The sequence below is a fragment of the Coregonus lavaretus genome, assembly GCF_964263955.1.
Source record: "Coregonus lavaretus genome assembly, chromosome: 27".
NCBI lineage: Eukaryota > Metazoa > Chordata > Actinopteri > Salmoniformes > Salmonidae > Coregonus > Coregonus lavaretus.
The window spans coordinates 44,062,174-44,089,456 of record NC_140014.1 but is presented as its reverse complement, the minus strand read 5'-3'; the positions used below and the strand labels follow the sequence as shown (position 1 = coordinate 44,089,456).

General features: G+C 42.7%; 2 protein-coding genes across 6 annotated transcripts in view; both read right to left on the bottom strand.

The window, feature by feature from the left end:
- Positions 1 to 3,018: 3,018 nt before the first annotated feature.
- Positions 3,019 to 5,705, bottom strand: LOC311102454 (N-acetyltransferase 8-like). Of its 5 annotated transcripts, none has more exons than XM_084143808.1 (3): positions 5,603 to 5,705; positions 4,838 to 4,875; positions 3,024 to 3,826 (listed from the first exon to the last, which is right to left on the bottom strand). In XM_084143808.1, the coding sequence occupies exons 2-3, from the start codon at positions 4,856 to 4,858 to the stop codon at positions 3,131 to 3,133; spliced, it is 717 nt and encodes a 238-aa protein (XP_083999934.1). In that variant the 5' UTR covers positions 4,859 to 4,875; positions 5,603 to 5,705; the 3' UTR covers positions 3,024 to 3,130. The 5 variants fall into 5 exon arrangements, with proteins under 5 accessions (XP_083999933.1, XP_083999934.1, XP_083999937.1 ...); XM_084143811.1 differs by having other exon boundaries at positions 3,027 to 3,821; XM_084143807.1 differs by lacking the exons at positions 4,838 to 4,875; positions 5,603 to 5,705 and adding an exon at positions 4,417 to 4,809 and having other exon boundaries at positions 3,019 to 3,826.
- Positions 5,706 to 8,559: 2,854 nt separating this feature from the next.
- The window catches only part of slc39a8 (solute carrier family 39 member 8), a 78,184-nt gene continuing 59,460 nt past the window's right edge, over positions 8,560 to 27,283 (bottom strand). Inside the window, exons 3-8 of the mRNA XM_084144630.1 lie at positions 26,466 to 26,635; positions 19,592 to 19,714; positions 17,672 to 17,842; positions 12,261 to 12,471; positions 11,836 to 12,020; positions 8,560 to 10,319 (exon numbers count right to left, since the gene is read on the bottom strand). Coding sequence (XP_084000756.1) covers positions 10,170 to 10,319; positions 11,836 to 12,020; positions 12,261 to 12,471; positions 17,672 to 17,842; positions 19,592 to 19,714; positions 26,466 to 26,635 — 1,010 coding nt within the window. The 3' untranslated portion in view covers positions 8,560 to 10,169. The remainder of the gene's footprint in view (positions 10,320 to 11,835; positions 12,021 to 12,260; positions 12,472 to 17,671; positions 17,843 to 19,591; positions 19,715 to 26,465; positions 26,636 to 27,283) is intronic.

The following is a 27,283-nucleotide window of genomic DNA, read 5'->3' as shown; positions in this document are numbered from 1 at the left end:
ATGATTCAACCCTTTAATTTACACATTAAGCCAAAACAAAAGTCCAGTTTGCACAAAATTACACTAATTAATTTACTAAATGAAACAACTGTTAAAGTGTCCATTATATCAGTAATTTAGTGCCATTTGCACTCAGTGCTGCCTGGCACAGGTGTTGAGGAAGTTCATGACCATAAACAGAATTCATCAACTACAGATCAACCAATGGCGAAGGCAAATTCAACGAGAATCCAGTCATACAGGCTGGAATGGAACTGGACCCCTGTCCAGTACAGCAGATGGAATGAAACTGGACCCCTGTCCAGTCCAGCAGATGGAATGAAACTAGAACATTGGGAAAGTATTGACTCCTTGACTTTTTCCACATTGTTACGTTACAGCCTTATTCTAAAATGGATTAAATTGTTGTTGTTTTTTACCCTCATCAATCTACACACAATACCCCATAATGACAAAGCAAAAACAGGTTTTTAGATATTTTTTGCAAATGTATTACAAATAAAAAACTGAAATATCACATTTACATAAGTATTCAGACCCTTTACTCAATACTTTGTTGAAGCACCTTTGGCAGCAATTACAGCATCGATTCTACTTGGGAATGACGCTACAAGCTTGGCACACCTGTATTTGGGGAGTTTCTCCCATTCTTCTCTGCAGATCCTCTCAAGCTCTGTCAGGTTGGATGGGGATCCTGCACAGCTATTTTCAGGTCTCTCCGGAGATGTTCGATCTGGTTCAAGTCCGGGCTCTGGCTGGGCAAACTCAAGGACATTCAGAGACTTGTCCCGAAGCCACTCCTGCGTTGTCTTGGCTGTGTGCTTAGGGTCGTTGTCCTGTTGGAAGATGAACCTTCACCCCAGTCTGAGGTCCTGAGCACTCTGGAGCAGGTTTTCATCAAGGATCTCTCTGTACTTTGCGCCGTTCATCTTTCCCTCGATCCTGACTAGTCTCCCAGTCCCTGCCGCTGAAAAACATCCCCACAGCATGATGCTGCAACCACCATGCTTCACCGTAGGGAAGGTGCCAGGTTTCCACCAGACGTGACGCTTGGCATTCAGGCCACAGAATGTGCCTTTTACTGAGGAGTGGCTTCCGTCTGGCCACTCTACCATAAAGGCCTGATTGGTGGAGTGCTGCAGAGATGGTTGTCCTTCTGGAAGGTTCTCCCATCTCCACAGAGGAACTCTGGAGCTTTGTCAGAGTTACCATCAGGTTCTTGGTCACCTCCCTGACCAAGGCCCTTCTCCCCCGATTGCTCAGTTTGGCCGGGCGGCCAGCTCTAGGAAGAGTCTTGGTGGTTCCAAACATCTTCCATTTAAGAATGGAGTTCTGAGTTCTTGGGGACCTTCAATGCTGCAGAAATGTTTTGGTACCATTCCCCAGATCTGTGTCTCGACACAATCCTGTCTCAGAGCTCTATGGACAACTCCTTCGACATCATGGCTTGGTTTTTGCTCTGACATGCACTGTCAACTGTGGGACCTTATATAGACAGGTGTGTGCCTTTCCAAATCATGTCCAATCAATTGAATTTACCACATGTGGACTCCAATCAAGTTTTAGAAACATCTCAAGGATGATCAATGGAAACAGGATGCACCGGAGCTCAATTTTGAGTCTCATAGCAAAGGGTCTGAATACTTATGTAAATAAGGTATAAAACCCTGTTTTCGCTTTGTCATTATGGAGTGTTGTGTGTAGATTGATGAGGATTTAAGGCTTTGTCATTATGGAGTGTTGTGTGTAGATTGATGAGGATTTAAGGATATATTTAATCCATTTTAGAATAAGGCTGTAAAGTAACACAATGTGGAAAAGGGGAAGGCGTCTGAATATTTTCTGTTTGATGTGAATAATAATGAAGGTGAGAGCCCTGTATGTCCAGTGTGTCTGTCTGTGTCCTACTGTCCTTTCAGTCCTCCTCCTATCCCCCCCCCCGCAGTAAGTCTAGTCCTCCTCCTATTCCCCCCCCGCAGTAAGTCTAGTCCTCCTCCTATTCCCCCCTGCAGTAAGTCTAGTCCTCTTCCAATTTCACCTGCAGTAAGTCTAGTCCTCCTCCTACTCCCCCCTGCAGTAAGTCTAGTCCTCCTTCTATTACCCCCTGCAGTAAGTCTAGTCCTCTTCCAATTTCACCTGCAGTAAGTCCTTCTCCTATTCCCCCCCTGCAGTAAGTCTAGTCCTCCTCCTATTCCCCCCCTGCAGTAAGTCCAGTCCTCCTCCTATTCCCCCCTGCAGTAAGTCTAGTCCTCCTCTTATTCCCCCCTGCAGTAAGTCTAGTCCTCCTCCTATTCCCCCCTGCAGTAAGTCTAGTCCTCCTCCTATTCCCCCCCTGCAGTAAGTCTAGTCCTCCTCCTATCCCCCCCTGCAGTAAGTCCAGTCCTCCTCCTATTCCCCCCTGCAGTAAGTCCAGTCATCCTCCTATTCCCCCCCCCCTGCAGTAAGTCTAGTCCTCCTCCTATTCCCCCCCTGCAGTAAGTCTAGTCCTCTTCCAATTTCACCTGCAGTAAGTCTAGTCCTCCTCCTCCTATAACCCCCCAGCAGTAAGTCTAGTCCTCCTCCTCCTATTCCCCCCCTGCAGTAAGTCTAGTCCTCCTCCTATTCCCCCCTGCAGTAAGTCCAGTCCTCCTCCTATTCCCCCCCTGCAGTAAGTCTAGTCCTCCTCCTATTCCCCCTGCAGTAAGTCTAGTCCTCCTCCTATTCCCCCTGCAGTAAGTCTAGTCCTCCTCCTCCTATTCCCCCCCTGCAGTAAGTCTAGTCCTCCTCCTATTCCCCCCCTGCAGTAAGTCTAGTCCTCCTCCTATTCCCCCCCTGCAGTAAGTCTAGTCCTCCTCCTATTCCCCCTGCAGTAAGTCTAGTCCTCCTCCTATTCCCCCCTGCAGTAAGTCTAGTCCTCCTCCTATTCCCCCTGCAGTAAGTCTAGTCCTCCTCCTATTCCCCCCTGCAGTAAGTCTAGTCCTCCTCCTATTCCCCCCCCTGCAGTAAGTCTTCCTCCTATTTCCCCCCCTGCAGTAAGTCTAGTCCTCCTCCTATTCCCCCCCTGCAGTAAGTCTAGTCCTCCTCCTATTCCCCCCCCTGCAGTAAGTCTAGTCCTCCTCCTATTCCCCCCCCTGCAGTAAATCCAGTTCTTCTATTTCCCCCCCTGCAGTAAGTCCAGTCTGTACTCTATCAGAGTAAAGTTGGTGATTTTGGCGATGGGCTCAGGGATGACGAACTCTCTGATCCGTGTGTAGCCCATGTTCTCATACAGCCTCTGTGCATCAGTCTGCACTACAGACGTGTAGAGGATGACAGCAGGGAAGCCTCTCTCCCTGCTGAAGTCTGCCACTGTCCTGCTGAGGGCCTTGGCGATGCCCATACCCCGGTGTGTCCGGCGTACAGACAACCTCTTCAGCTCCATGTAGCCTGGTTCCCTCTCCGCGGGCAGGCAGGCCACCGAACCCACCACCCGGCCGTCGCTCTCAGCCACCCAGAAACACGAGTCCTTGTTCTCCAGGTAGGTCTCCTGGATGTGGTTGAGGTCCTTCTTAAGGGAGGTGTCGATGTAGCTGTTGAAGAGGTAGCCCACCAGCTGCTTGGCCCCGGCCAGGAGGAGAGTGACCGCTACTACAGGCAGCAGGATGGACTTGGAGCTGGCCAGCAGGGCGCAGAACGTGACCATCAGGATCATCTGGGTCAGGGGCCGTTTGAGGAGGTGCATGAAGGAGGAGGGGACGTGCTCGCTCATCCCCATGGTGAAGATCTCCTTCACGGACTCCTTATCGTCTTCCTCAAACCTCCGGATAGTGATGCCAGCCATGGCACTGGTGGGTGGCACTGCTCTGCCCTTCAACAGAGACAACACAGTAAGAGCAGAGTCTAATCACTACCTGCTACCGTTCAGTTCAACAGACAAACAGAGTTATACGCTCGAGTCTCTCTTCCAACAACCCCCCATAAACACACACACACACACTCGTTGTCGTGGCACTAGTCTGCCCTGAAGGACAACTCCGCCACTTGTTTGTTATTACGAAGTATTTATTGATGTCCTACACAGTTTGTGTCATTTTATGATTTCACGTCTATTGTCTGTTTAGTGATTAATTACGGCCACCACATCTGTTTGGTGAATAGGCATATGGTTAACACTTTACATGAAGGTTCCATTTGTAAAAGGTTTATAAAAGGGTTTGTAATTACTTTAACGGTTATTTAATCATTTGTAAATGCATTATAAACCACTAATACATGGATTATAACAAATTGGTCAAACTAGTGCGATAGCCAGTCAGTGCTTGCCAAATAGTGAGCCACTACCTCTATTAACCATGTATAACTGGCCTTAACAATGTGCATAATATTGAACCATTATGTATCATCATGCAACCTCATTTTCAATGGGATGCACAGTTCAACAATAGTTATTTTTCTCACTTTTGGGTGTGATGTATTGATGCTCTGCCCTAGGAACAGAAATGGTTGGTTTTCAGACCATTGGTCAAATCCCATGATGTGTCTTGCCCCACGTTGGAAACCCTGGTGATGCATTGGTACACTTATTTATTCCAGGAATGAAGGCCTCGTCTCAAGATCTCAAGACATATCATTGGTGTGGTTCGCTGGTTTCTGAGAAATTCCCCTGACTTTGTGAGATCTGCCCATCTGTGAAACACGCTTGAAATAAAGACGACCTGGAACGTGGTCTGTGGCTTGTAGGCTGTGTATCGAAGCCAGGAGATGTTCAATGTGTTTATGTTAATGAACGGTCAATTACCGTGAGACCAACAGTTATTTGCTTGACCAATCACCAGCTGATGAAATGTCGTGACCACCACAGCCCTAGCTCTCGCCTCACCTGAATGTCACCTGACTGCATTGCCTGGAAACACAACTCTGGAAAAAAAAAATGAGGATTTGAATCAACCTAGTTGACTAAAACAACCATATGGACTCAGCCAGAATGTTGAATACAATTATATTTTAAACTTCTTTACAGGTTGTCCATGTGGTTGGTCCCTTTAGCAGTAGGAATGTGAGACAATATATCCACAAGAAAGTATAATTACATCACATTTTCAAAGCGCTAGTAGTGCATTCAGACTTCTATCACCTGAAACATGTACAAAACCATGTAAACACTTACCTGAGCTCGGCAATTATGCATGCACTCTCCTGCATGTATTTTTTAAAATAATTTTTATAATTGTATTCAACATTTTGGCTTGTAGAGTTAGAGAGGAAAGTTTCCTTATTCAAACGCTCATTTCTGCCTGACAGAGTGCAATGCAATTCAATGTCGGGTTTCCAGGCAACTGACTGCAGTGTCAATGTCCTATATTTCAGTCATCCAATTAAAGAAGATGCGACATCAAACCCTAGCTATAATAAAAACCGCTATTCGATACCTAGCTAGCTATATTAGTTATTCGTTTCTCCCGATTAGCAAATCATCACGTAACTCTCCTGGCAAAGTAAACCTAGCAAGCTAGGTAGCTATTAGCTCCGAATTGTTACCTAGCTAGCTAGCGAGTTAGCCAGATCACACGTTTTTGCATTCCATCAAAACGTGTATGATTAATCTTTCAGCTGTAATGGAAACGATTTGTAAGTGATAACCCACCTGATTTCGATATGGCTCTGAGAAATATAAATCCAACTTTTGGAGAGAAATCGAACAACTAGAGGTTGTTGTTGTTTGTGTTTCTTACTTCCGCATTCACGGAGGTGGGAGGGACTTAGGCTATGTCTTGTTTCCGATTGGCTGAAAGGAAGATTTAGATTAATTCATTCGCTCCTACACTCATTCCGCAGTTTATTTTTGCACCAATTATAAAAAGGATGAAGAAACACTGCTAAATAAAACGTGGCCAATTTATGTAGAACGGTACAACAAAGGGGGGCAGCTAAACGTGAAATATTATCTTGATATGCCATATTTATAGGATTCAGTGTGGCTCAGTTGGTATAGCATGACGCTTGCAACGCCAGGGTTGTGAGTTCGGGACCAGTACGAAAATGTAGGTACTCGCTATTTTTAAGTCGCTCTGGAGAAGAGCGTCTGCTAAATGATATACACCAGCTCACATATGATTGAATAACTTTTCCACAAGCCACAGCAAAGAGATTGAGTCCATCGGTGGAGACCAATGATGTATTACTGAACAAAAATATGAAGGAACATGTGAAGTGCTCGCTTCGAGGCAAGCAACACTGAAGCATGCATGAGAGCATCAGCTGTTCCGGACGACTGTGTGATCACGCTCTCCGTAGCCGGTGTGAGTAAGGCCTTTAAACAGGTCAACATTCACAAGGTCGCAGGGCCAGACGGATTACCAGGACGTGTACTCCGAGCATGCGCTGACCAACTGGCAAGTGTCTTCACTGACATTTTCAAGTGTCTTCACTGACTGAGTCTGTAATACCAAATCAAATCAAATTTTATTGGTCACATGCGCCGAATACAACAGGTGCAGACATTACAGTGAAATGCTTACTTACAGCATGTTTCAAGCAGACCACCATAGTCCCTGTGCCCAAGAACAATAAGGTAACCTGCCTAAATGACTACCGACCCGTAGTACTCACGTCTGTAGCCATGAAATGCTTTGAAAGGCTGGTCATGGCTCACATCAACACCATTATCCCAGAAACCCTAGACCCACTCCAATTTGCATACTGCCCCAACAGATCCACAGATGATGCAATCTCTATTGCATTCCACACTGCCCTTTTCACACCTGGCCTTAAAAAAAAACTAAGGATAAGAGGCAATTAAGACATTAATGAGCGAGCTAGGACGGACGTAGTCAATATAACGCTAGTTGTTCGACTAGACTAGATGAATGAGCTAGGACGGACGTAGTCAATATAACTATTTTTTCAGCACTTTTGAAATGTACAGCGACAAAATTCAGAACATGGGCCGTTCTTACAGTGTTCTCCCTGTACACCAAGTCAGAACCGTAGGATAAATAAAGGGGGCATATAAGCAGACAATGAAAGCTCTTAAAATATTTGATGATTCTCTAAAACAGGTTATAGGCTACATATGCACCTCCAAGTCAGAACAGTAGGCTAAATTATGAGGGGGAAAGGGACCAAATTATTAGGGTGAGGCTCATGGTTTACTAAAAGCTTACTACACAACATACACTCAGTATTACTTTCTTAGCTACAGTATACATATCTCCCTGGCATATTACATCATTTAAGCAGCAGCATACAATACATTTTGGGACTCACCTTGTTGTGCTGAGCTCACTTGAACAGGAAGGTGGCGCAGTGGTCCTTGTGTCCTTTGTCATCAAAGTCTGGCATTCTCTGGATTTATGGTGCTTTCAAGACAACTGGGAAAAACAAGGTCGAATCATGACGTCAGTGATCTTCAGGTCGGAGCTCTAGAAAGAGGCCCGAGTTCCTTCTGAGTTGGATGACCGTTCAAAACTTATTTTCCCTGTCGGACCTAGTTTTTTTCAGAGTTCCCAGTTGTCTTGAACTCACTGAAGTCTGAGATTTCCCAGTTCCGAGTTTCCAGTTGTTTTGAACGCGGCAGAAGTCATGCTGGATTGACAGCATGGCCAATGTATTCAACCGTTTCTGGCCCTTGTTGAATGTTTATCCTTTCAAGCTTGGAAAAAGACCCTTAAACCCAGACTTGCAAAGCAGGCTAGTGATTGCTTTGCAACACTTGCAGTTAGCCACTGATTCCTTCCAAACCACTCATTGTTGAATTTGCGATTTCCAACTTGTGTAATGTTTATGTCCAATGGCCGATGAGCACCGATACGTTTTATCTATAATTTCTCTTCATATGACAAGGATTGAAAAATATTTGCCAGTAGATTGTCGACGTGATTCATGATGATGACTGCTTGTCTAGCTTGCTAGCTAAGATTTTGAAAGTATGATGTTGACATGATTAAATCCAATCAAAGCTACCGTAGATATAACGTGATTTGATGTCATTTTATCTGTGGCCAATGACCTTGGGCCTTCTTGGATGGGCACTAACTCTGGCAGTACCCAAGGGGCTTGAATTTTCTAGCTCTCCCTGTAGATTTTGCGGTGATGTAGTGTCCCCACGAGTGACAGAACACTGAGCCAATCACGGCGCAACTAGAGAACATTACCAACCCCTACGCTCCGTATGTTCCGCTGGCTGCCCCACCACCACCACAGAAAGCACTGAGCTAGGCTGAAACACCTGCATTTTGGAGCTGCCTTACTCAAGAAAGCAAAAAAAGAGACCATGTTTGTATGTGGCTTTATTAACTCAATGATGTGACACGTATTCGTTCCAAAATAACACGCAAAACAGGCCTGCCCAACCTGCCCTGAATGATGGGTCGCCACTGATTATGACTCATAATGTGGTACTCTATTGACAGGCTTTGAAGCCACTGGTCGGCCATTTTGGCAATCCCCCAGTAGAAGCAGTCCTCCATAGGAATGAATGGAATTCTCCAGTATTTCAATTAAATGTTTCAAGGACAAAATTACGTGTATTTAAGTATTTTTGTTGTTGTAGCGGGGACAGTAACATTAGTAATTTAAAAAATATATATACTTGAAAGAAAATGCTTTTATATGCTTTATTTTTTTATTTGTATGTTTAGCTCACATAATATTTACATTTACATTTACATGCTAGTCATTTAGCAGACGCTCTTATCCAGAGCGACTTACAGTTAGTGCATACAATTTTTCATACTGGCCCCCGTAATTTAAAAGTATGCATTAAGGTGTCTGCAATAGAATAAATGTGGCAAAGACGAATGTAGACGTTAATAAATGCATTTCTAAAATACTTTTTATAACGGTGGGGGGAGCGCCAAGATGGAGGCACGGCGGCATCGACACAGCGCCCCCTACCGGTCATCTAGTGTATATATAAATCACTGGTGGAGACACAACAACGGATCATCATCCGTTCAAGTAAAAGCTTGTTCACAAGTACGTTGTAAAGACTGAAAAAATAATTTGATTGAAAACGTTTGTTTCTTTATTTCATTTACACTAGCTACATGATTGTTCCCTCTTTTTGAACTATAACGATAGTCAGAAAAACAAACAAACAAACAAATAAAAGGACAATTATTCAGTTTCCCAGTAAACAATTAGTGTTGGTGTAAAACAAGACGTTATGCATGCACTTCCCAGCCCGATGTGATATCGGAGCGGAATGAAAGCAACTCTGTTCATTTACGTTTTGTTCTTTGAAATTATTTATTTCGCTCATTGTTCCTCTCCCTCCCTTGTTCTCCTCTCCCTCCCTTGTTCTCCTCTCCCTCCCTTGTTCTCCTCTCCCTCCCTTGTTCTCCTCTCCCTCCCTTGTTCTCCTCTCCCTCCCTTGTTCTCCTCTCCTCTCCCTTGTTCTCCTCTTCCTCCCTTGTTCTCCTCTCCCTCCCTTGTTCTCCTCTCCTCTCCCTTGTTCTCCTCTCCCTCCCTTGTTCTCCTCTCCCTCCCTTGTTCTCCTCTCCCTCCCTTGTTCTCCTCTTCCTCCCTTGTTCTCCTCTCCCTCCCTTGTTCTCCTCTCCCTCCCTTGTTCTCCTCTCCCTCCCGTGTTCTCCTCTCCCTCCCTTGTTCTCCTCTCCCTCCCTTGTTCTCCTCTCCCTCCCTTGTTCTCCTCTCCCTCCCTTGTTCTCCTCTCCCTCCCTTGTTCTCCTCTCCCTCCCTTGTTCTCCTCTCCTCTCCCTTGTTCTCCTCTTCCTCCCTTGTTCTCCTCTCCCTCCCTTGTTCTCCTCTCCTCTCCCTTGTTCTCCTCTCCCTCCCTTGTTCTCCTCTCCCTCCCTTGTTCTCCTCTCCCTCCCTTGTTCTCCTCTCCCTCCCTTGTTCTCCTCTCCCTCCCTCGTTCTCCCCTCCCTTGTTCTCCTCTCCCTCCCTTGTTCTCCTCTCCCTCCCTTGTTCTCCCCTCCCTCCCTTGTTCTCCCCTCCCTCCCTTGTTCTCCCCTCCCTCTCATCCAACTCTACCCAATGATGTGTATAAACACTAGATTGCTGATGCTATGTATTGGCCAATGACAGGCTCTGAAGCCACTGTCCCACCATATTGGTGCTCCTCAGAAGGAGCGGCCCTCCATTGGAATGAATGGGATTCTACGGCATTTCAATAAAAATATGGTGGCACGGTGGCTTCAAAACAGCGCCCCCTGACAGTCATCTAGTGTTCAATCGCTACATCATTGGCTCTAACCCAGGTTGATCTCACCAACGAACATGGTGATGAGCAGGATGATAGCGAACCCGGTGAGCAGCCCAGCGTTCTGGATCAGGAAGAAGATGACGTTGGTCACCGTCGACCCGTCCTGTTCATTCACGATGGCGTTCATCTCTGGGAACTGAAATTACAACCAACCAGTTTTAAACCAACAGTTAAATATCAGATTCTGTTTATTACAACCTAACAGTTACATATCAGATTCCATTTCTTCCCAAAATATCAGATTCATTTCAGTCTCTCTCTCCCTCTCTCTTTCACTCACTCTCTCACCCTCGCTCTACCATCCTCCCTCCCTCCCGCCCTCCCTCCCTCCCTCCCTCCCTCCCTCCCTCCCTCCCTCCCTCCCTCCCTCCCTCCCTCCCCCTCCCTCCTTCCCTCCCTCCCTCCCTCCCTCCCTCCCTCCATTACAGCTATCATCAGGTCACAGTGTTTTGCTGTGCTCCCTCCCTCCCTCCCTCCCTCCCTCCCTCCCTCCTTCCCTCCCTCCCTCCCTCCCTCCCCCCTCCCCCCCCTCCCTCCCTCCATTACAGCTATCATCAGGTCCCAGTGTTTTGCTGTGCTCCTTCCCTCCGTGGGGTAGAAGCAGCTCTGCAGCTGTGATAACACATCAACTGATAACACATACAGTATGGTATGATGGGAAACTGACTGTATATGGACACTACTGGGTCATTCAGTGGTTGGGTCCTTAATAATGACCCATCTGCTCTCCCTGCACAACCAGAGAACCTTCATACTAAACTCAATATGGACTACTACTGAGCTATTTAACAGTTAGATCCTGATTTCTCTAATGCCATTACATGTACACCGTGCTGGGCAGCTGAAGGTTGAACGGCATGTACACAGCACATTGAAGTTAAAAACTAAAGAAAAATCAGGAAATCAGTCAGGATGGGAACTAAAGGGATGCATCGTAATCTGGGAGTTGAAGCAGATCAGATGGCATTGAGAGTGAAGGAAGCATCATGGGAGAATCTCAATTGCATTTCCTTGATTCCTCTCTCCTCATCTCCTCAATGTCCCTCCCCTCTGCGAGGAATGCGAGGAATCAAGGAAATGCAATTGAGATTTCCCATGTCACCCACCATGTCTGCCAGTGCTATGTAGAAGAACATTCCCCTCGCCATGTCTGCCAGTGCTATGTAGAAGAACATTCCCCTCACCATGTCTGCCAGTGCTATGTAGAAGAACATTCCCCTCACCATGTCTGCCAGTGCTATGTAGAAGAACATTCCCCTCACCATGTCTGCCAGTGCTATGTAGAAGAACATTCCCCTCACCATGTCTGCCAGTGCTATGTAGAAGAACATTCCCCTCACCATGTCTGCCAGTGCTATGTAGAAGAACATTCCCCTCACCATGTCTGCCAGTGCTATGTAGAGGAACATTCCCCTCACCATGTCTGCCAGTGCTATGTAGAAGAACATTCCCCTCACCATGTCTGCCAGTGCTATGTAGAAGAACATTCCCCTCACCATGTCTGCCAGTGCTATGTAGAAGAACATTCCCCTCACCATGTCTGCCAGTGCTATGTAGAAGAACATTCCCCTCACCATGTCTGCCAGTGCTATGTAGAGGAACATTCCCCTCACCATGTCTGCCAGTGCTATGTAGAAGAACATTCCCCTCACCATGTCTGCCAGTGCTATGTAGAGGAACATTCCCCCAGCGATGGCGAAGATTGCATTGGGGGCGAAGTTGCTCCCCAGCAGGATGCCGAAGGCCAGGCCAATGTAGCAGGACATGGCCGACAGCAGGTTGAAGAAGACGGCCTGGGGGATACTCATCCCTGCGTTCAGCAGGATCACAAAGTCCCCTGCAGGAGGGGCCAAGAGAGACAGCAACATGTTCCGTAACAGTAGATACATTGAGGAACCAGCATTTACTTTTAGTTATGTTTGTTAACAAAAAATTGCCAAGTGATTTAAAAAAAAATTCAGATGAAGGTTGGTTTAGTTCAGCCAAGTTGCTTACTGCTGTTACTGTAAAATCACTTTGTGACAACTGCTAACAGAGAAAGGACATTATAGATACATGTGATTGATTGACCCCTCACCTAGTTCATGGGGGAACTCCTCACAGACAATGGCGATGGAGGTACTGAAACCAGCAACGACGGACACGGTAAAGGAGGCTCCGATCGCCAGGCCGTCGATGAAGTTGTGCAACGCGTCACTCAGTGTGATCATCCAGGCCACCGTCTTTATGTTGGCGATGCGCTGACCCCGCAGCCAGTGGCACATCACATGATTGACATGGACTTCCTGCTGGGACAACATCACAGAGGAAGGAGGAGGAGGAAAGGAGAGCAGATCTGGATATCTAGTTAATATAACATATATTTACTATATAATATGTCATAGTCTAGTTAATTTAATATATATTTACTATATAATATGTCATAGTCTAGTTAATTTAATATATATTTACTATATAATATGTCATAGTCTAGTTAATTTAACATATATTTACTATATAATATGTCATAGTCTAGTTAATTTAACATATATTTACTATATAATATGTCATAGTCTAGTTAATTTAACATATATTTACTATATAATATGTCATAGTCTAGTTAATTTAACATATATTTACTATATAATATGTCATAGTCTAGTTAATTTAATATATATTTACTATATAATATGTCATAGTCTAGTTAATTTAATATATATTTACTATATAATATGTCATAGTCTAGTTAATTTAACATATATTTACTATATAATATGTCATAGTCTAGTTAATTTAACATATATTTACTATATAATATGTCATAGTCTAGTTAATTTAACATATATTTACTATATAATATGTCATAGTCTAGTTAATTTAACATATATTTACTATATAATATGTCATAGTCTAGTTAATTTAACATATATTTACTATATAATATGTCATAGTCTAGTTAATTTAACATATATTTACTATATAATATGTCATAGTCTAGTTAATATAACATATATTTACTATATAATATGTCATAGTCTAGTTAATTTAACATATATTTACTATATAATATGTCATAGTCTAGTTAATTTAACATATATTTACTATATAATATGTCATAGTCTAGTTAATTTAATATATATTTACTATATAATATGTCATAGTCTAGTTAATTTAACATATATTTACTATATAATATGTCATAGTCTAGTTAATTTAACATATATTTACTATATAATGCCATAGTCTAGTTAATTTAACATATATTTACTATATAATATGTCATAGTCTAGTTAATTTAACATATATTTACTATATAATATGTCATAGTCTAGTTAATTTAACATATATTTACTATATAATGTCATAGTCTAGTTAATTTAACATATATTTACTATATAATATGTCATAGTCTAGTTAATTTAATATATATTTACTATATAATATGTCATAGTCTAGTTAATTTAACATATATTTACTATATAATATGTCATAGTCTAGTTAATTTAACATATATTTACTATATAATATGTCATAGTCTAGTTAATTTAACATATATTTACTATATAATATGTCATAGTCTAGTTAATTTAATATATATTTACTATATAATATGTCATAGTCTAGTTAATTTAACATATATTTACTATATAATATGTCATAGTCTAGTTAATTTAATATATATTTACTATATAATATGTCATAGTCTAGTTAATTTAACATATATTTACTATATAATATGTCATAGCCTAGTTAATATAACATATATTTACTATATAATATGTCATAGTCTAGTTAATTTAACATATATTTACTATATAATACGTTTACTATGTAACATAATTGTTAGTATTTTTACTTCAATCTGAAAACTAAAGAAACACAACAGCAATCAGATGCTGTATGTAAATAATACAATGGTTGGTCGGTAGCTTCTCTGCTGCTGTGACAAACCAGCTCCCTATTGGCCAGAACAGGCAGCCTTTGGTCGGTAGCTTCTCTGCTGCTGTGACAAACCAGCTCCCTATTGGCCAGAACAGGCAGCCTTTGGTCGGTAGCTTCTCTGCTGCTGTGACAAACCAGCTCCCTATTGGCCAGAACAGGCAGCCTTTGGTCGGTAGCTTCTCTGCTGCTGTGACAAACCAGCTCCCTATTGGCCAGAACAGGCAGCCTTTGGTCGGTAGCTTCTCTGCTGCTGTGACAAACCAGCTCCCTATTGGCCAGAACAGGCAGCCTTTGGTCGGTAGCTTCTCTGCTGCTGTGACAAACCAGCTCCCTATTGGCCAGAACAGGCAGCCTTTGGTCGGTAGCTTCTCTGCTGCTGTGACAAACCAGCTCCCTATTGGCCAGAACAGGCAGCCTTTGGTCGGTAGCTTCTCTGCTGCTGTGACAAACCAGCTCCCTATTGGCCAGAACAGGCAGCCTTTGGTCGGTAGCTTCTCTGCTGCTGTGACAAACCAGCTCCCTATTGGCCAGAACAGGCAGCCTTTGGTCGGTAGCTTCTCTGCTGCTGTGACAAACCAGCTCCCTATTGGCCAGAACAGGCAGCCTTTGGTCGGTAGCTTCTCTGCTGCTGTGACAAACCAGCTCACTATTGGCCAGAACAGGCAGCCTTTGGTCGGTAGCTTCTCTGCTGCTGTGACAAACCAGCTCACTATTGGCCAGAACAGGCAGCCTTTGGTCGGTAGCTTCTCTGCTGCTGTGACAAACCAGCTCCCTATTGGCCAGAACAGGCAGCCTTTGGTCGGTAGCTTCTCTGCTGCTGTGACAAACCAGCTCCCTATTGGCCAGAACAGGCAGTCTTTGTGTACAAGTGAGACAATCCTTGCGTTTATCAAGAGTCTAGGATATGCAGGCCTGTGGTCAGTCCCATTCTTTAGCCTCCCTGTGTGACGGAAGTTGTATCCCAAATGGCACCCTATTCCCTTCACTAGTAGTGCACTATATAGGGAATAGGGCACCATTTGGGATACAGCTTCCGTCACACAGGGAGACTAAGGACAGAGTCCCATTCCTTAGCCCTGTGCGTCAGCGTCCGTCTCGTCCATTTGTTCAGTATCTGTGACATGTAACAAGGCCAGACTGAGCGAGAGAACTAATGGTTAAACATTAACATGATTTCCCTAATCACTTGTGTCACAGATAACAGCTCAATAAATAACTAGGCTAATGCTCAACGCTGGTCTAAATGTTGTTCTAGGTCAGGGTTCCCCAGCAGGCGTCCCACAGGCCGAATTTGTCCCGCAGGTGATATTATTTGTCCCCCCAAAAAATATAAATACACTGATGATCCCTGTTGTAGGTTGTCTATGTGTTTGTCATTATAATGGCATATGTTTGTTATAATATTACTGTGTTATTCCTGTGTTATTACTGTGTTATTCCTGTGTTATTCCTGTGTTATTACTGTGTTATTCCTGTGTTATTCCTGTGTTATTCCTGTGTTATTACTGTGTTATTCCTGTGTTATTCCTGTGTTATTCCTGTGTTATTACTGTGTTATTCCTGTGTTATTACTGTGTTATTACTGTGTTATTACTGTGTTATTCCTGTGTTATTACTGTGTTATTCCTGTGTGTACTGACCTCTCATCTAACCCAGTCTGACCTTTGTCTGGCCCCTCTGTCTTTGGTGAGACAGCTACAGACAGGCCACATACAGGCTAGAGACAGGCTACAGACAGGCTACAGACAGGCTACAGACAGGCTACAGACAGCCACAGACAGGCTATAGACAGCCACAGACAGGCTAGAGACAGGCTAGAGACAGGCTACAGACAGCCACATACAGGCTAGAGACAGCCACATACAGGCCACAGACAGGCTAGAGACAGCCACAGACAGGCTAGAGACAGGCTATAGACAGCCACATACAGGCTAGAGACAGGCTAGAGACAGCCACAGACAGCCTACAGGCAGCCACAGACAGCCACAGACAGCCACAGACAGGCTAGAGACAGCCACAGACAGGCTAGAGACAGCCACAGACAGGCTACAGACAGGCTAGAGACAGGCTAGAGACAGCCACAGACAGCCACATACAGGCTAGAGACAGGCTAGAGACAGCCACAGACAGCCACAGACAGGCTAGAGACAGCCACAGACAGGCTAGAGACAGGCTAGAGACAGCCACAGACAGCCACAGACAGGCTAGAGACAGGCTAGAGACAGGCTACAGACAGCCACATACAGGCTAGAGACAGGCTAGAGACAGCCACAGACAGGCTACAGACAGGCTATAGACAGCCACAGACAGGCTAGAGACAGCCACAGACAGGCTAGAGACAGCCACAGACAGGCTACAGACAGGCTAGAGACAGGCTAGAGACAGCCACAGACAGCCACATACAGGCTAGAGACAGGCTACAGACAGCCACATACAGGCTAGAGACAGGCTAGAGACAGGCTACAGACAGCCACATACAGGCTAGAGACAGGCTAGAGACAGCCACAGACAGGCTACAGACAGGCTATAGACAGCCACATACAGGCTAGAGACAGACACAGACAGCCTACAGGCAGCCACAGACAGCCACAGACAGCCACAGACAGGCTAGAGACAGCCACAGACAGACTACAGACAGACACAGACAGCCACAGACAGCCACAGACAGACTACAGACAGCCACAGACAGCCACAGACAGACTACAGACAGACACAGACAGCCACAGACAGCCACAGACAGACTACAGACAGACACAGACAGCCTACAGGCAGCCACAGACAGCCACATACAGGCTAGAGACAGGCTACAGACAGGCTAGAGACAGCCACAGACAGGCTAGAGACAGACACAGACAGCCACAGACAGCCACATACAGGCTACAGACAGGCTAGAGACAGCCACATACAGGCTAGAGACAGGCTACAGGCAGCCACAGACAGGCTAGAGGCAGCCACAGACAGGCTACAGACAGACTACAGACAACCACAGGCAGCCACAGACAGCCACAGACAGCCACAGACAGACTACAGACAGACACAGACAGCCACAGACAGCCACAGACAGGCTACAGGCAGCCACAGACAGGCTACAGACAGACTACAGACAACCACAGGCAGCCACAGACAGCCACAGACAGCCACAGACAGGCTAGATACAGCCACAGACAGCCACAGACAGCCACAGACAGCCACAGACAGGCTAGAGACAGCCACAGACAGACTACAGACAGACTACAGACAGCTATGACTGTTCAAGGTCAGTTGAGCACTTTGTGACTCACACCTGGGTCGTGGCAAAACATTTTTTTTTTTTTTATGGACACTAAATAAGTTAGTTCTTGTCCGACAAATTCACGGAAGTACTTCCTCCCTTTCAAAAACGTTTTCTCCTGTTTTATGTCTAATGAACAGGACACTGCTTGGTAGACGGTGTAAGGGGAAGTTGCCCCTACACGCTGATCTGGGGTCAGTTTTGTTTTGTTTGTAGTTTAGGTTAGGATTAGGGGAGGGGAGGGGAAGCTGATCTAATGTCAGTACCTATAAGACACTTCACCCCAGAGCTGGTACCTGAGGAGGTGGTTCCGTGGATGAGTCTGGGGGGTCTGGGCCGGTGTTGTCGGTACTGATGCTGCTGATGGTACATGTAGTCATGGTGATAGACTCTTTCTTCTCAGACACATCTCCATTCTGGAGAGAGTTCTGCCTCCTCAGCTGACCTGGAGGAGAGAAGTGGCCATGCTGCAGAGGCAGGACAAAGAAGATGGTTATTAAAGAGAGCATTTGTGTATCCCAGATGGCACCCTATTCAGTGTGTCCCTATGGGCCCTGGTCAAAAGAAGTGCACTATATTTGGAATAGGGTGTCATCTGGGATGCAGCCTTAAGCTTACTGCTGGAGAGACAGGACAAAGATGTTAAACATACAGAGACGGGACAAAGATGTTAAACATACAGAGACGGGACAAAGATGTTAAACATACAGAGATGGGACAAAGATGTTAAACATACAGAGACGGGACAAAGATGTTAAACATACAGAGACAGGACAAAGATGTTAAACATACAGAGACAGTACAAAGATGTTAAACATACAGAGACGGGACAAAGATGTTAAACATACAGAGACAGGACAAAGATGTTAAACATACAGAGACGGGACAAAGATGTTAAACATACAGAGACAGGACAAAGATGTTAAACATACAGAGACGGGACAGAGATGTTAAACATACAGAGACGGGACAAAGATGTTAAACATACAGAGACGGGACAGAGATGTTAAACATACAGAGACAGTACAAAGATGTTAAACATACAGAGACGGGACAAAGATGTTAAACATACAGAGACAGGACAAAGATGTTAAACATACAGAGACGGGACAGAGATGTTAAACATACAGAGACGGGACAAAGATGTTAAACATACAGAGACGGGACAGAGATGTTAAACATACAGAGACAGTACAAAGATGTTAAACATACAGAGACGGGACAAAGATGTTAAACATACAGAGACGGGACAAAGATGTTAAACATACAGAGACGGGACAAAGATGTTAAACATACAGAGACAGGACAAAGATGTTAAACATACAGAGACGGGACAGAGATGTTAAACATACAGAGACGGGACAAAGATGTTAAACATACAGAGACGGGACAAAGATGTTAAACATACAGAGACGGGACAAAGATGTTAAACATACAGAGACAGGACAAAGATGTTAAACATACAGAGACAGGACAAAGATGTTAAACATACAGAGACGGGACAAAGATGTTAAACATACAGAGACAGGACAAAGATGTTAAACATACAGAGACGGGACAAAGATGTTAAACATACAGAGACAGGACAAAGATGTTAAACATACAGAGACAGGACAAAGATGTTAAACATACAGAGACGGGACAAAGATGTTAAACATACAGAGACAGGACAAAGATGTTAAACATACAGAGACAGGACAAAGATATTAAACATACAGAGACGGGACAGCGCACATTATAAAATAGATGATATATGTACAGAGAGACAGTAAATGAAGCCTGGGCCAAATCGGCACAGTACAGGGGAAGAACAGCTGTGGCCATGCTGCAAATACATTAAAAAAAAAATAGTTTTGTGGTTAAAAAGAAAGTATGGGTGCGTCTAAAATGGCACCCTACAGTATTCCCTATAAAGTGCCCTACTTTTGACCAGGACACTATGGTAAACATACAGAGACACATTATAGACGCTGGCTAGATGTCCAGAGATGTACAGACAGGGAATTGAAGCCTGGCCAAATCGACACAGTACAGACACAGAACGCTGTCACAATCAATCAATTAATCAATCGATCATGCTGCGCTCAAAACAGACAGAAATAAAATACGCCTTAGACAAAAAGCAACCTGTAACACTACTACGGTCTCTGATTTAATGCAAAGTTACAAGTACAGGTATATTATATGCTGGTTCAACTGTTTAAAGCAGATCATACCTCGTGCTCTGTTCTTAGTGCCATCTTCAGTACTTTCTCTGTGAAGAACAGCAGGTAAAATCCACCAAATATTCCGATGGCGTTGAGAATGTAGTTATCCGCTCTGGGATCAAAACCCAGGGCCTGTTGGCGTTGGGAAAAACATTGATGTGGTAACAGTAGGGTTGTAAAATCCCGGTAACTTTCCCAAAATTACCCCGGATTTCAAACATTTCCTGGTTGGAAGATTCCTGGAAATATGAGGGAATCCTCCAACCAGGATTTCGGGAAATCCAGGGAATTTGGGGAAAGTTACTGTAATTTTATAACCCTAGGTAGCAGTGATACAGTAATTTTGCAACCGTAGGTAGCAGTGATACAGTAATAAATCATGAATAGAGTTTAAGGATTAAAGCAGTAAAATAGATCCATTATTTATTCCACTCTGTAACACCTTTTTAACCATACCCATCTCTCTTTCCCACATTCGACCACTAAGACTCAGTCTCCATATTCAATCAACCCTGCTAACACTTAATAACAACTTTCATGAATAAGCATTGATAAACTATTATGAAACATTTATAATGGATTCTTATTTAAGGCGAGGCACCACCGGCTGAAAGGACATTTTGGCATCTACTGTACTTATCAATTGTGAGATTTTTGGGTATTTTGGTCCCTTAATAATTGTTTTTTCAAAAAGTAAACGTAAAAATTACAAAAACTTAATGTAAATGTATATTATTATTATTATTATTATTATTTAGAATAAAATTGGAGGTGGGGTAGATCAGCTTATATATTGCAGATAGATTGTAGCTTCCATCAATGTAGTTGTCTGCATCATTTCCAATCCCCCATATCCCTTGGATTAGCAAACACAACGTGCCATTGGAACACAGGACTGATGGGTGCTGATAATGGGCCTCTGTACACCTATGTAGATATTCCATAAAAAATCAGCCGTTTCCAGCTACAATAGTTATTTAAAACATTAACAATGTCTACACTGTATTTCTGATCAATTTGATGTTATTTTAAGGGACAAAAAAATTGCCTTTCTTTCGAAAACAAGGACATTTCTAAGTGACCCCAAACATTTGAACGGTAGTGTATATACATATATATATATACACTACCGGTCAAAAGTTTTAGAACACCTACTCATTCAAGGGTTTTTCTTTATTTTTACTATTTTCTACATTGTAGAATAATAGTGAAGACATCAAAACTATGAAATAACACATCATGTAGTAACCAAAAAAGTGTTAAACAAATGAAAATATATTTTATATTTGAGATTCTTCAAAGTAGCCACCCTTTGCCTTGATGACAGCTTTGCACACTCTTGCATTCTCTCAACCAGCTTCATTGGGAAAGTATTCAGACCTGGAATGCATTTCAATTAACAGGTGTGCCTTCTTAAAAGTGAATTTATTTCCTTCTTAATGCATTTGAGCCAATCAGTTGTGTTGTGACAAGGTAGTGGGGGGTGTACAGAAGATAGCCCTATTTGGTAAAATACCAAGTCCATATTATGGCAAGAACAGCTCAAATAAGCAAAGAGAAATGACAGTCCATCATTACTTTAAGACATGAAGGTCAATATGGAACATTTGGAGAACTTTGAAAGTTTCTTCAAGTGCAGTCGCAAAAACCATCAAGCGCTATGATGAAACTGGCTCTCATGAGGACCGCCACAGGAATGGAAGACCCAGAGTTACCTCTGCTGCAGAGGATACGTTCATTAGAGTTACCAGCCTCAGAAATTGCAGCCCAAATAAATGCTTCACAGAGTTCAAGTAACAGACACATCTCAACATCAACTGTTCAGAGGAGACTGTGTGAATCAGGCCTTCATGGTCGAATTGCTGCAAAGAAACCACTACTAAAGGACACCAATAAGAAGAAGAGACTTGCTTGGGGCCAAGAAACACGAGCAATGGACATTAGACCGGTGGAAATGGGTCCTTTGGTCTGGAATCCAAATTGGAGATTTCTGGTTCCAACCTCCGTGTCTTTGTGAGACGCGGTGTGGGTGAACGGATGATCTCTGCATGTGTAGTTCCCACCGTAAAGCATGGAGGAGGAGGTGTTATGGTGTGGGGGTGCTTTGCTTATTTAGAATTCAATTCACACTTAACCAGCACGGCTACCACAGCATTCTGCAGTGATACGCCATCCCATGTGGTTTGGGCTTAGTGGGACTATCATTTGTTTTTCAACAGGTCAATGACCCAACACACCTACAGGCTGTGTAAGGGCTATTTTACCAAGAAGGAGAGTGATGGAGTGCTGCATCAGATGACCTGGCCTCCACAATCCCCCGACCTCAACCAAATTGAGATGGTTTGGGATGAGTCGGACCGCAGAGTGAAGGAAAAGCAGCCAACAAGTGCTCAGCATATGTGGGAATGATATAATAATTTGGTAATGACTCATTATTACACTCCACTTTATGAAATGTGTTAGAATCCTGAGACTATAATCTAATAATGTGTGTGTGTGTGTGTCTGTGTAGGACCAGTAAAGATTATGACATTGTGTTACTATTTAGCAATTTGAATAGGAGTTAGACCAGACAACAAAGGACAAGGAGAGCTGTCTACAGACAACTGAGAAACCAAGATAAAGAGGCCTCCCAATTTAGGGAGGAGAGAGACTGTTAGGCTTTTTAAGGAGTATGAAATATGGTGCAGGATATTGTGAGGACGGCGATAACTAAGGAATGCATGTGTGTGTGTGTGTGTGTGTATGTATGTGTGTATGCATGTGTGTGTGTGTGTGTGTGTGTGTGTGTGAACTGATGGTCAGTAGAGCAGTTTTAGAGTGGAAAACTACAGCCCGCCTAAAGAGGGGAGGGATTTTTGTATGACGTATGAGTATAACAATATTGTACGACCATTTTGTTTCAGAGCGCTCTCATGAATAGATATGCTGACCATTGCAGGATTGAGTCTTTGTTTCATTTATTTAAACTAAGAGATTTACAACCTTTTGGGAATTATTCAAAGATTTAAGAAGTAGTTGACTTCAACCATTGAGATAACAAAATTATTGTGACAGGGAACTCCTTCAAGACTGTTGGAAAAGCATTCCAGGTGAAGCTGGTTGAGAGAATGCCAAGAGTGTGCAAAGCTGTCATCAAGGCAAAGGGTGGCTATTTGAAGAATCTCAAATATAAAATATATTTTGATTTGTTGAACACTTTTTTGGTTACTACATGATTCCATATGTGTTATTTCATAGTTTTGATGTCTTCACTATTATTATACAATGTAGAAAATAGTAAAAATAAAGCAAAACCCTTGAATGAGTAGGTGTGTCCAAACTTTTGACTGGTAGAGTAAATTTTTTTAATGTTCTTTTATTTCACCTTTATTTAACCAGGTAAGCCAGTTGAGAACAAGTTCTCATTTACAACTGCGACCTGGCCAAGACATACAAACAATATGTGTGCATTTGGAAAGTATTCAGACCCCTTGACTTTTTCCACATTTTGTTACGTTACAGCCTTATTCTAAAATGGATTAAATTGTTTTTCCCCCCTCATCAATCAACACACAATACCCCATAATGACAAAGCAAAAAACGTTTTTTTTAATACATTTGCAAAAAAATCTAAAAACCTGTTTTTGCTTTGTCATAATGGGGTATTGTGTGTAGATTGATGAGGGACATTTAAAAAAACAATCAATTTTAGAAAAAGGCTGTAAAGTAACAAAATGTGGAAATAGTCAGGGGTCTGAATACTTTTAAAAATATATGTTCCTTTATTATTTTCCACTAACCCTACCACTCCTCCCCTAATTGGAGTAAATTAATGAACAACACTTAGGCTTCTACTTCCAGCTTATACATACTATATACATTTTACGGAGACAATCTATTTTACAGTAGTTATCTTTTGTTTGTTTTTAGTCCTTCTGCTACCCTCAACCCCTCCCATCTATTTCTGAAGACCATCCAGTTTGATTTCTATTTGCCATATATTTTGAACTATGCTGTATCACAAAGGTTCTGAATCTATATACATTTTACGGACACAGTATATTTTACATCAGTTATCTTGTTGTTATTAGTCCCACCCTGCAGCTCCACTCAACCCCTCCCATCTATCTCTCAACACCATCCATATAGGATTTCTATTTGCCATATATTTTTTAACTGTATTGTGATGTTTTACAAAAGTTCTGAACCTTTCTATTCTCAGAGTTTCTACAGATTGTACATTAAAGATAAACATTTTTGCTAAAAGTATTATTATATTATTGGCCAATTGACTATGACTTTTTAAATCACCCAGCAGTGCTATTTGCAGAGTTAGCTCCAGGTAAATGTTGCAATTCTTCAGCCATTCCTGGACCTGTGACCAAAAACAAGCTACATATGGACAGTACCAAAACAAATGATCTAATGATTCTGTCCCTTCGCAGCAAAATCTGCAGAGCTGGGATGGTTGTATCCCCCATATATATAACATTCTATTGGTTGAAATAATTTTGTATAATAATTTAAATTGAATCCGGAGTCTTTTTGCGTATCAGTTCATAAACCATGTCCCATGGAATCGGTACATCGAAAATCTCTTCCCGACTACTTTGCAATCTATATGGGACGGCTGTCAAGTAGTATACTTTTTAATTATAATAATATAATAATATTAATTATCACAATTTTCTTTAACCAATTTTGGTCTTTAATGCAAGGCCGACAGACAAGTTCCTTACTTTTTCCCCCTTCCACTTGCCTCTTCCATTTTTGCGGTAATGCTGCAATCAGTTGGTTGTAATTTTGGGTAGAGCAGACATTTCCATATATTTTTGTTAGCTGAATGTGTGACAAGTCCACCAGTCCTGTTTATGATGTAATCACAAAGATTATACCTTTTAATTTGTACTTTCTTTAAAATAATGTTTTTTTTATCAATTAGTATATTTGCTGTATTATTTGTTCTGTCTTTTCTTGTGGATTAAACTGAAATTGCAACCAACTTTCTATGGCTTGTTTTAAAAATAGCGATATTTTGGAGATTATTTCATTTTCAAATAACCGAAAGTGAGAGGTTGTAATCTGAATAAAAGGAAAAGTAAATAAATAATGTATTTTGTTTGTCATACTACCGTCATCAAAATTTCATGAATTTTAACCAAATGGACATGAATCCATGATTTTCAAACCTCACTACATTTCCATCATTCATCATGTAAAATACAATTTCATGAAATGTAGCTCAGTTGGTAGAGCATGGCGCTTGCAACGCCAGGGTTGTGGGTTTGATTCTCACGGGGGACCAGTGCAAAAATGTATGCACTTCACTAACTGTAAGTCGCTCTGGACAAGAGTGTCTGCTAAATGAAGAATGTTACAAACTGGACTATATGTAGTAACTTACTTTGAAGAGTTGGTGATTGGGTCTAAATAGGTTAAATTCATTGTACTTATCTTTAACTTCCAGAACGTCAGACCCTCCAACAAGCCAACAACATTTTCTCAGCTTTAGATACATCTGATCTGTTGGGTATATTCCCCAGACATGTACAGAGGGAATTATTGATATGGTGTCACATATCTATTATAGATAACATTTTCTTTAGAAAAATCTTTAGTATTTCACAGATAGAAAGATGAAAAAGGTATTTATCCACAATCTGCTCTGTGTAACTCTGGTCCTTGTATATGCAAATATGCACATATTTGATGATGACATATCAATTAATTTGCGTGTTTGAATAGAATATATATTTTTTAATACAAAAAATGTTTTCATTGAGATATGAAGAAGGGGTGGGGAAACACCCTTTTGGTGTGCCTCGCTTTAAAAGTGCAACGCAACCCAATATTACAATATACCCCACCCCTTCACCCCTGAAAACTCATTTGGAGTCCTACGTCAATCAATCAATCAATCAAAACTACTTCCTAAACTACCCCCTGAGCTCCTACCTCTGGTATTAACTGCAGCACAGCATTAGAGAGATCCTACCTCTGGTTTACATTTTACATTTTAGTCATTTAGCAGACGCTCTTATCCAGAGCGACTTACAGTTAGTGAATACATATATATATATATATTTTTTATACTGGCCCCCCCGTGGGAATCGAACCCACAACCCTGGCGTTGCAAACACCATGCTCTATCAACTGAGCTACATCCCTGCCGGCCATTCCCTCCCCTACCCTGGACGACGCTGGGTCAATTGTGCGCCGCCCATGAGTCTCCCGGTCGCGGCCGGCTGCGACAGAGCCTGGATTCGAACCAGGATCTCTAGTGGCACAGTTAGCACTGCGATGCAGTGCCTTAGACCACTGCGCCACTCAGTTGAGATGCAGCACAGTTTGAGATGCAGCACAGCATTAGAGAGATCCTACCTCTGGTATGAGCTGCTTCACAGCATTAGAGAGATCATACCTCTGGTATTAACTGAAGCACAGCATTAGAGAGATCCTACCTCTGGTATAAGCTGAAGCACAGCATTAGAGAGATCCTACCTCTGGTATGAGCTGAAGCACAGCATTAGAGAGATCCTACCTCTGGGATGAGCTGAAGCACAGCATTAGAGAGATCCTACCTCTGGTATGAGCTGCTTCACAGCATTAGAGAGATCCTACCTCTGGTATAAGCTGAAGCACAGCATTAGAGAGATCCTACCTCTGGGATGAGCTGCAGCACAGCATTAGAGAGATCCTACCTCTGGTATGAGTTGCAGCACAGCATTAGAGAGATCCTACCTCTGGTATGAGCTGCTTCACAGCATTAGAGAGATCCTACCTCTGGTATAAGCTGAAGCACAGCATTAGAGAGATCCTACCTCTGGGATGAGCTGCAGCACAGCATTAGAGAGATCCTACCTCTGGTATGAGCTGCTTCACAGCATTAGAGAGATCCTACCTCTGGGATGAGCTGCAGCACAGCGTTGGAGAACAGCGTGCCGATGGCCAGGCCAATGAAGTAGGTGAGCACCTTGGGAAAGTATGGCTTCTTGGTGAAGGGGATGAGCGCCAGGCCCAGGAGAGAGGCCAGGTTAATAATGGTGACAGACAGGAAGCCATAACCCCACACTGGACAGGACAGGAGACAGAGGTACACATTGTTACTAACCCATAACCCACTGGAACTCCGATTAAGCTGTCCACATGTCCTAATCATTTGAAAGATTGCTCAGAAAACCAGCTGTTTAATCGGCATATGCTTACTTCGATGTTGACCTTAACGCTGATTAAGATAAGCAGAGGTATGATAATCGGCCTACTACCATAATCATTAAATATCAAATATGACAGTATTAGGTTATAGGGTACTTTGGGTAATAATGGTATCATATGACAGTATTAGGTTAAAGGGTACTTTGGGTAATAATGGTATCATATGACAGTATTAGGTTATAGGCTACTTTGGGTAATAATGGTATCATATGACAGTATTAGGTTATAGGGTACTTTGGGTAATAATGGTATCATATGACAGTATTAGGTTATAGGGTACTTTGGGTAATAATGGTATCATATGACAGTATTAGGTTAAAGGGTACTTTGGGTAATAATGGTATCATATGACAGTATTAGGTTATAGGGTACTTTGGGTAATAATGGTATCATATGACAGTATTAGGTTATAGGGTACTTTGGGTAATAATGGTATCATATGACAGTATTAGGTTATAGGCTACTTTGGGTAATAATGGTATCATATGACAGTATTAGGTTATA

What these genes read in the sequence shown, in the direction of transcription:
- LOC311102454 (XM_084143807.1), bottom strand. Translation starts at nt 4,530, where the DNA reads ATGCATCACCAGGGTTTCCAACGTGGGGCAAGACACATCATGGGATTT. An exon ending in TCAATACATCACACCCAAAA is followed by an intron (nt 3,827 to 4,416) that starts GTGAGAAAAATA and finishes TCTCTGTTGAAG; the next exon opens with GGCAGAGCAGTGCCACCCAC.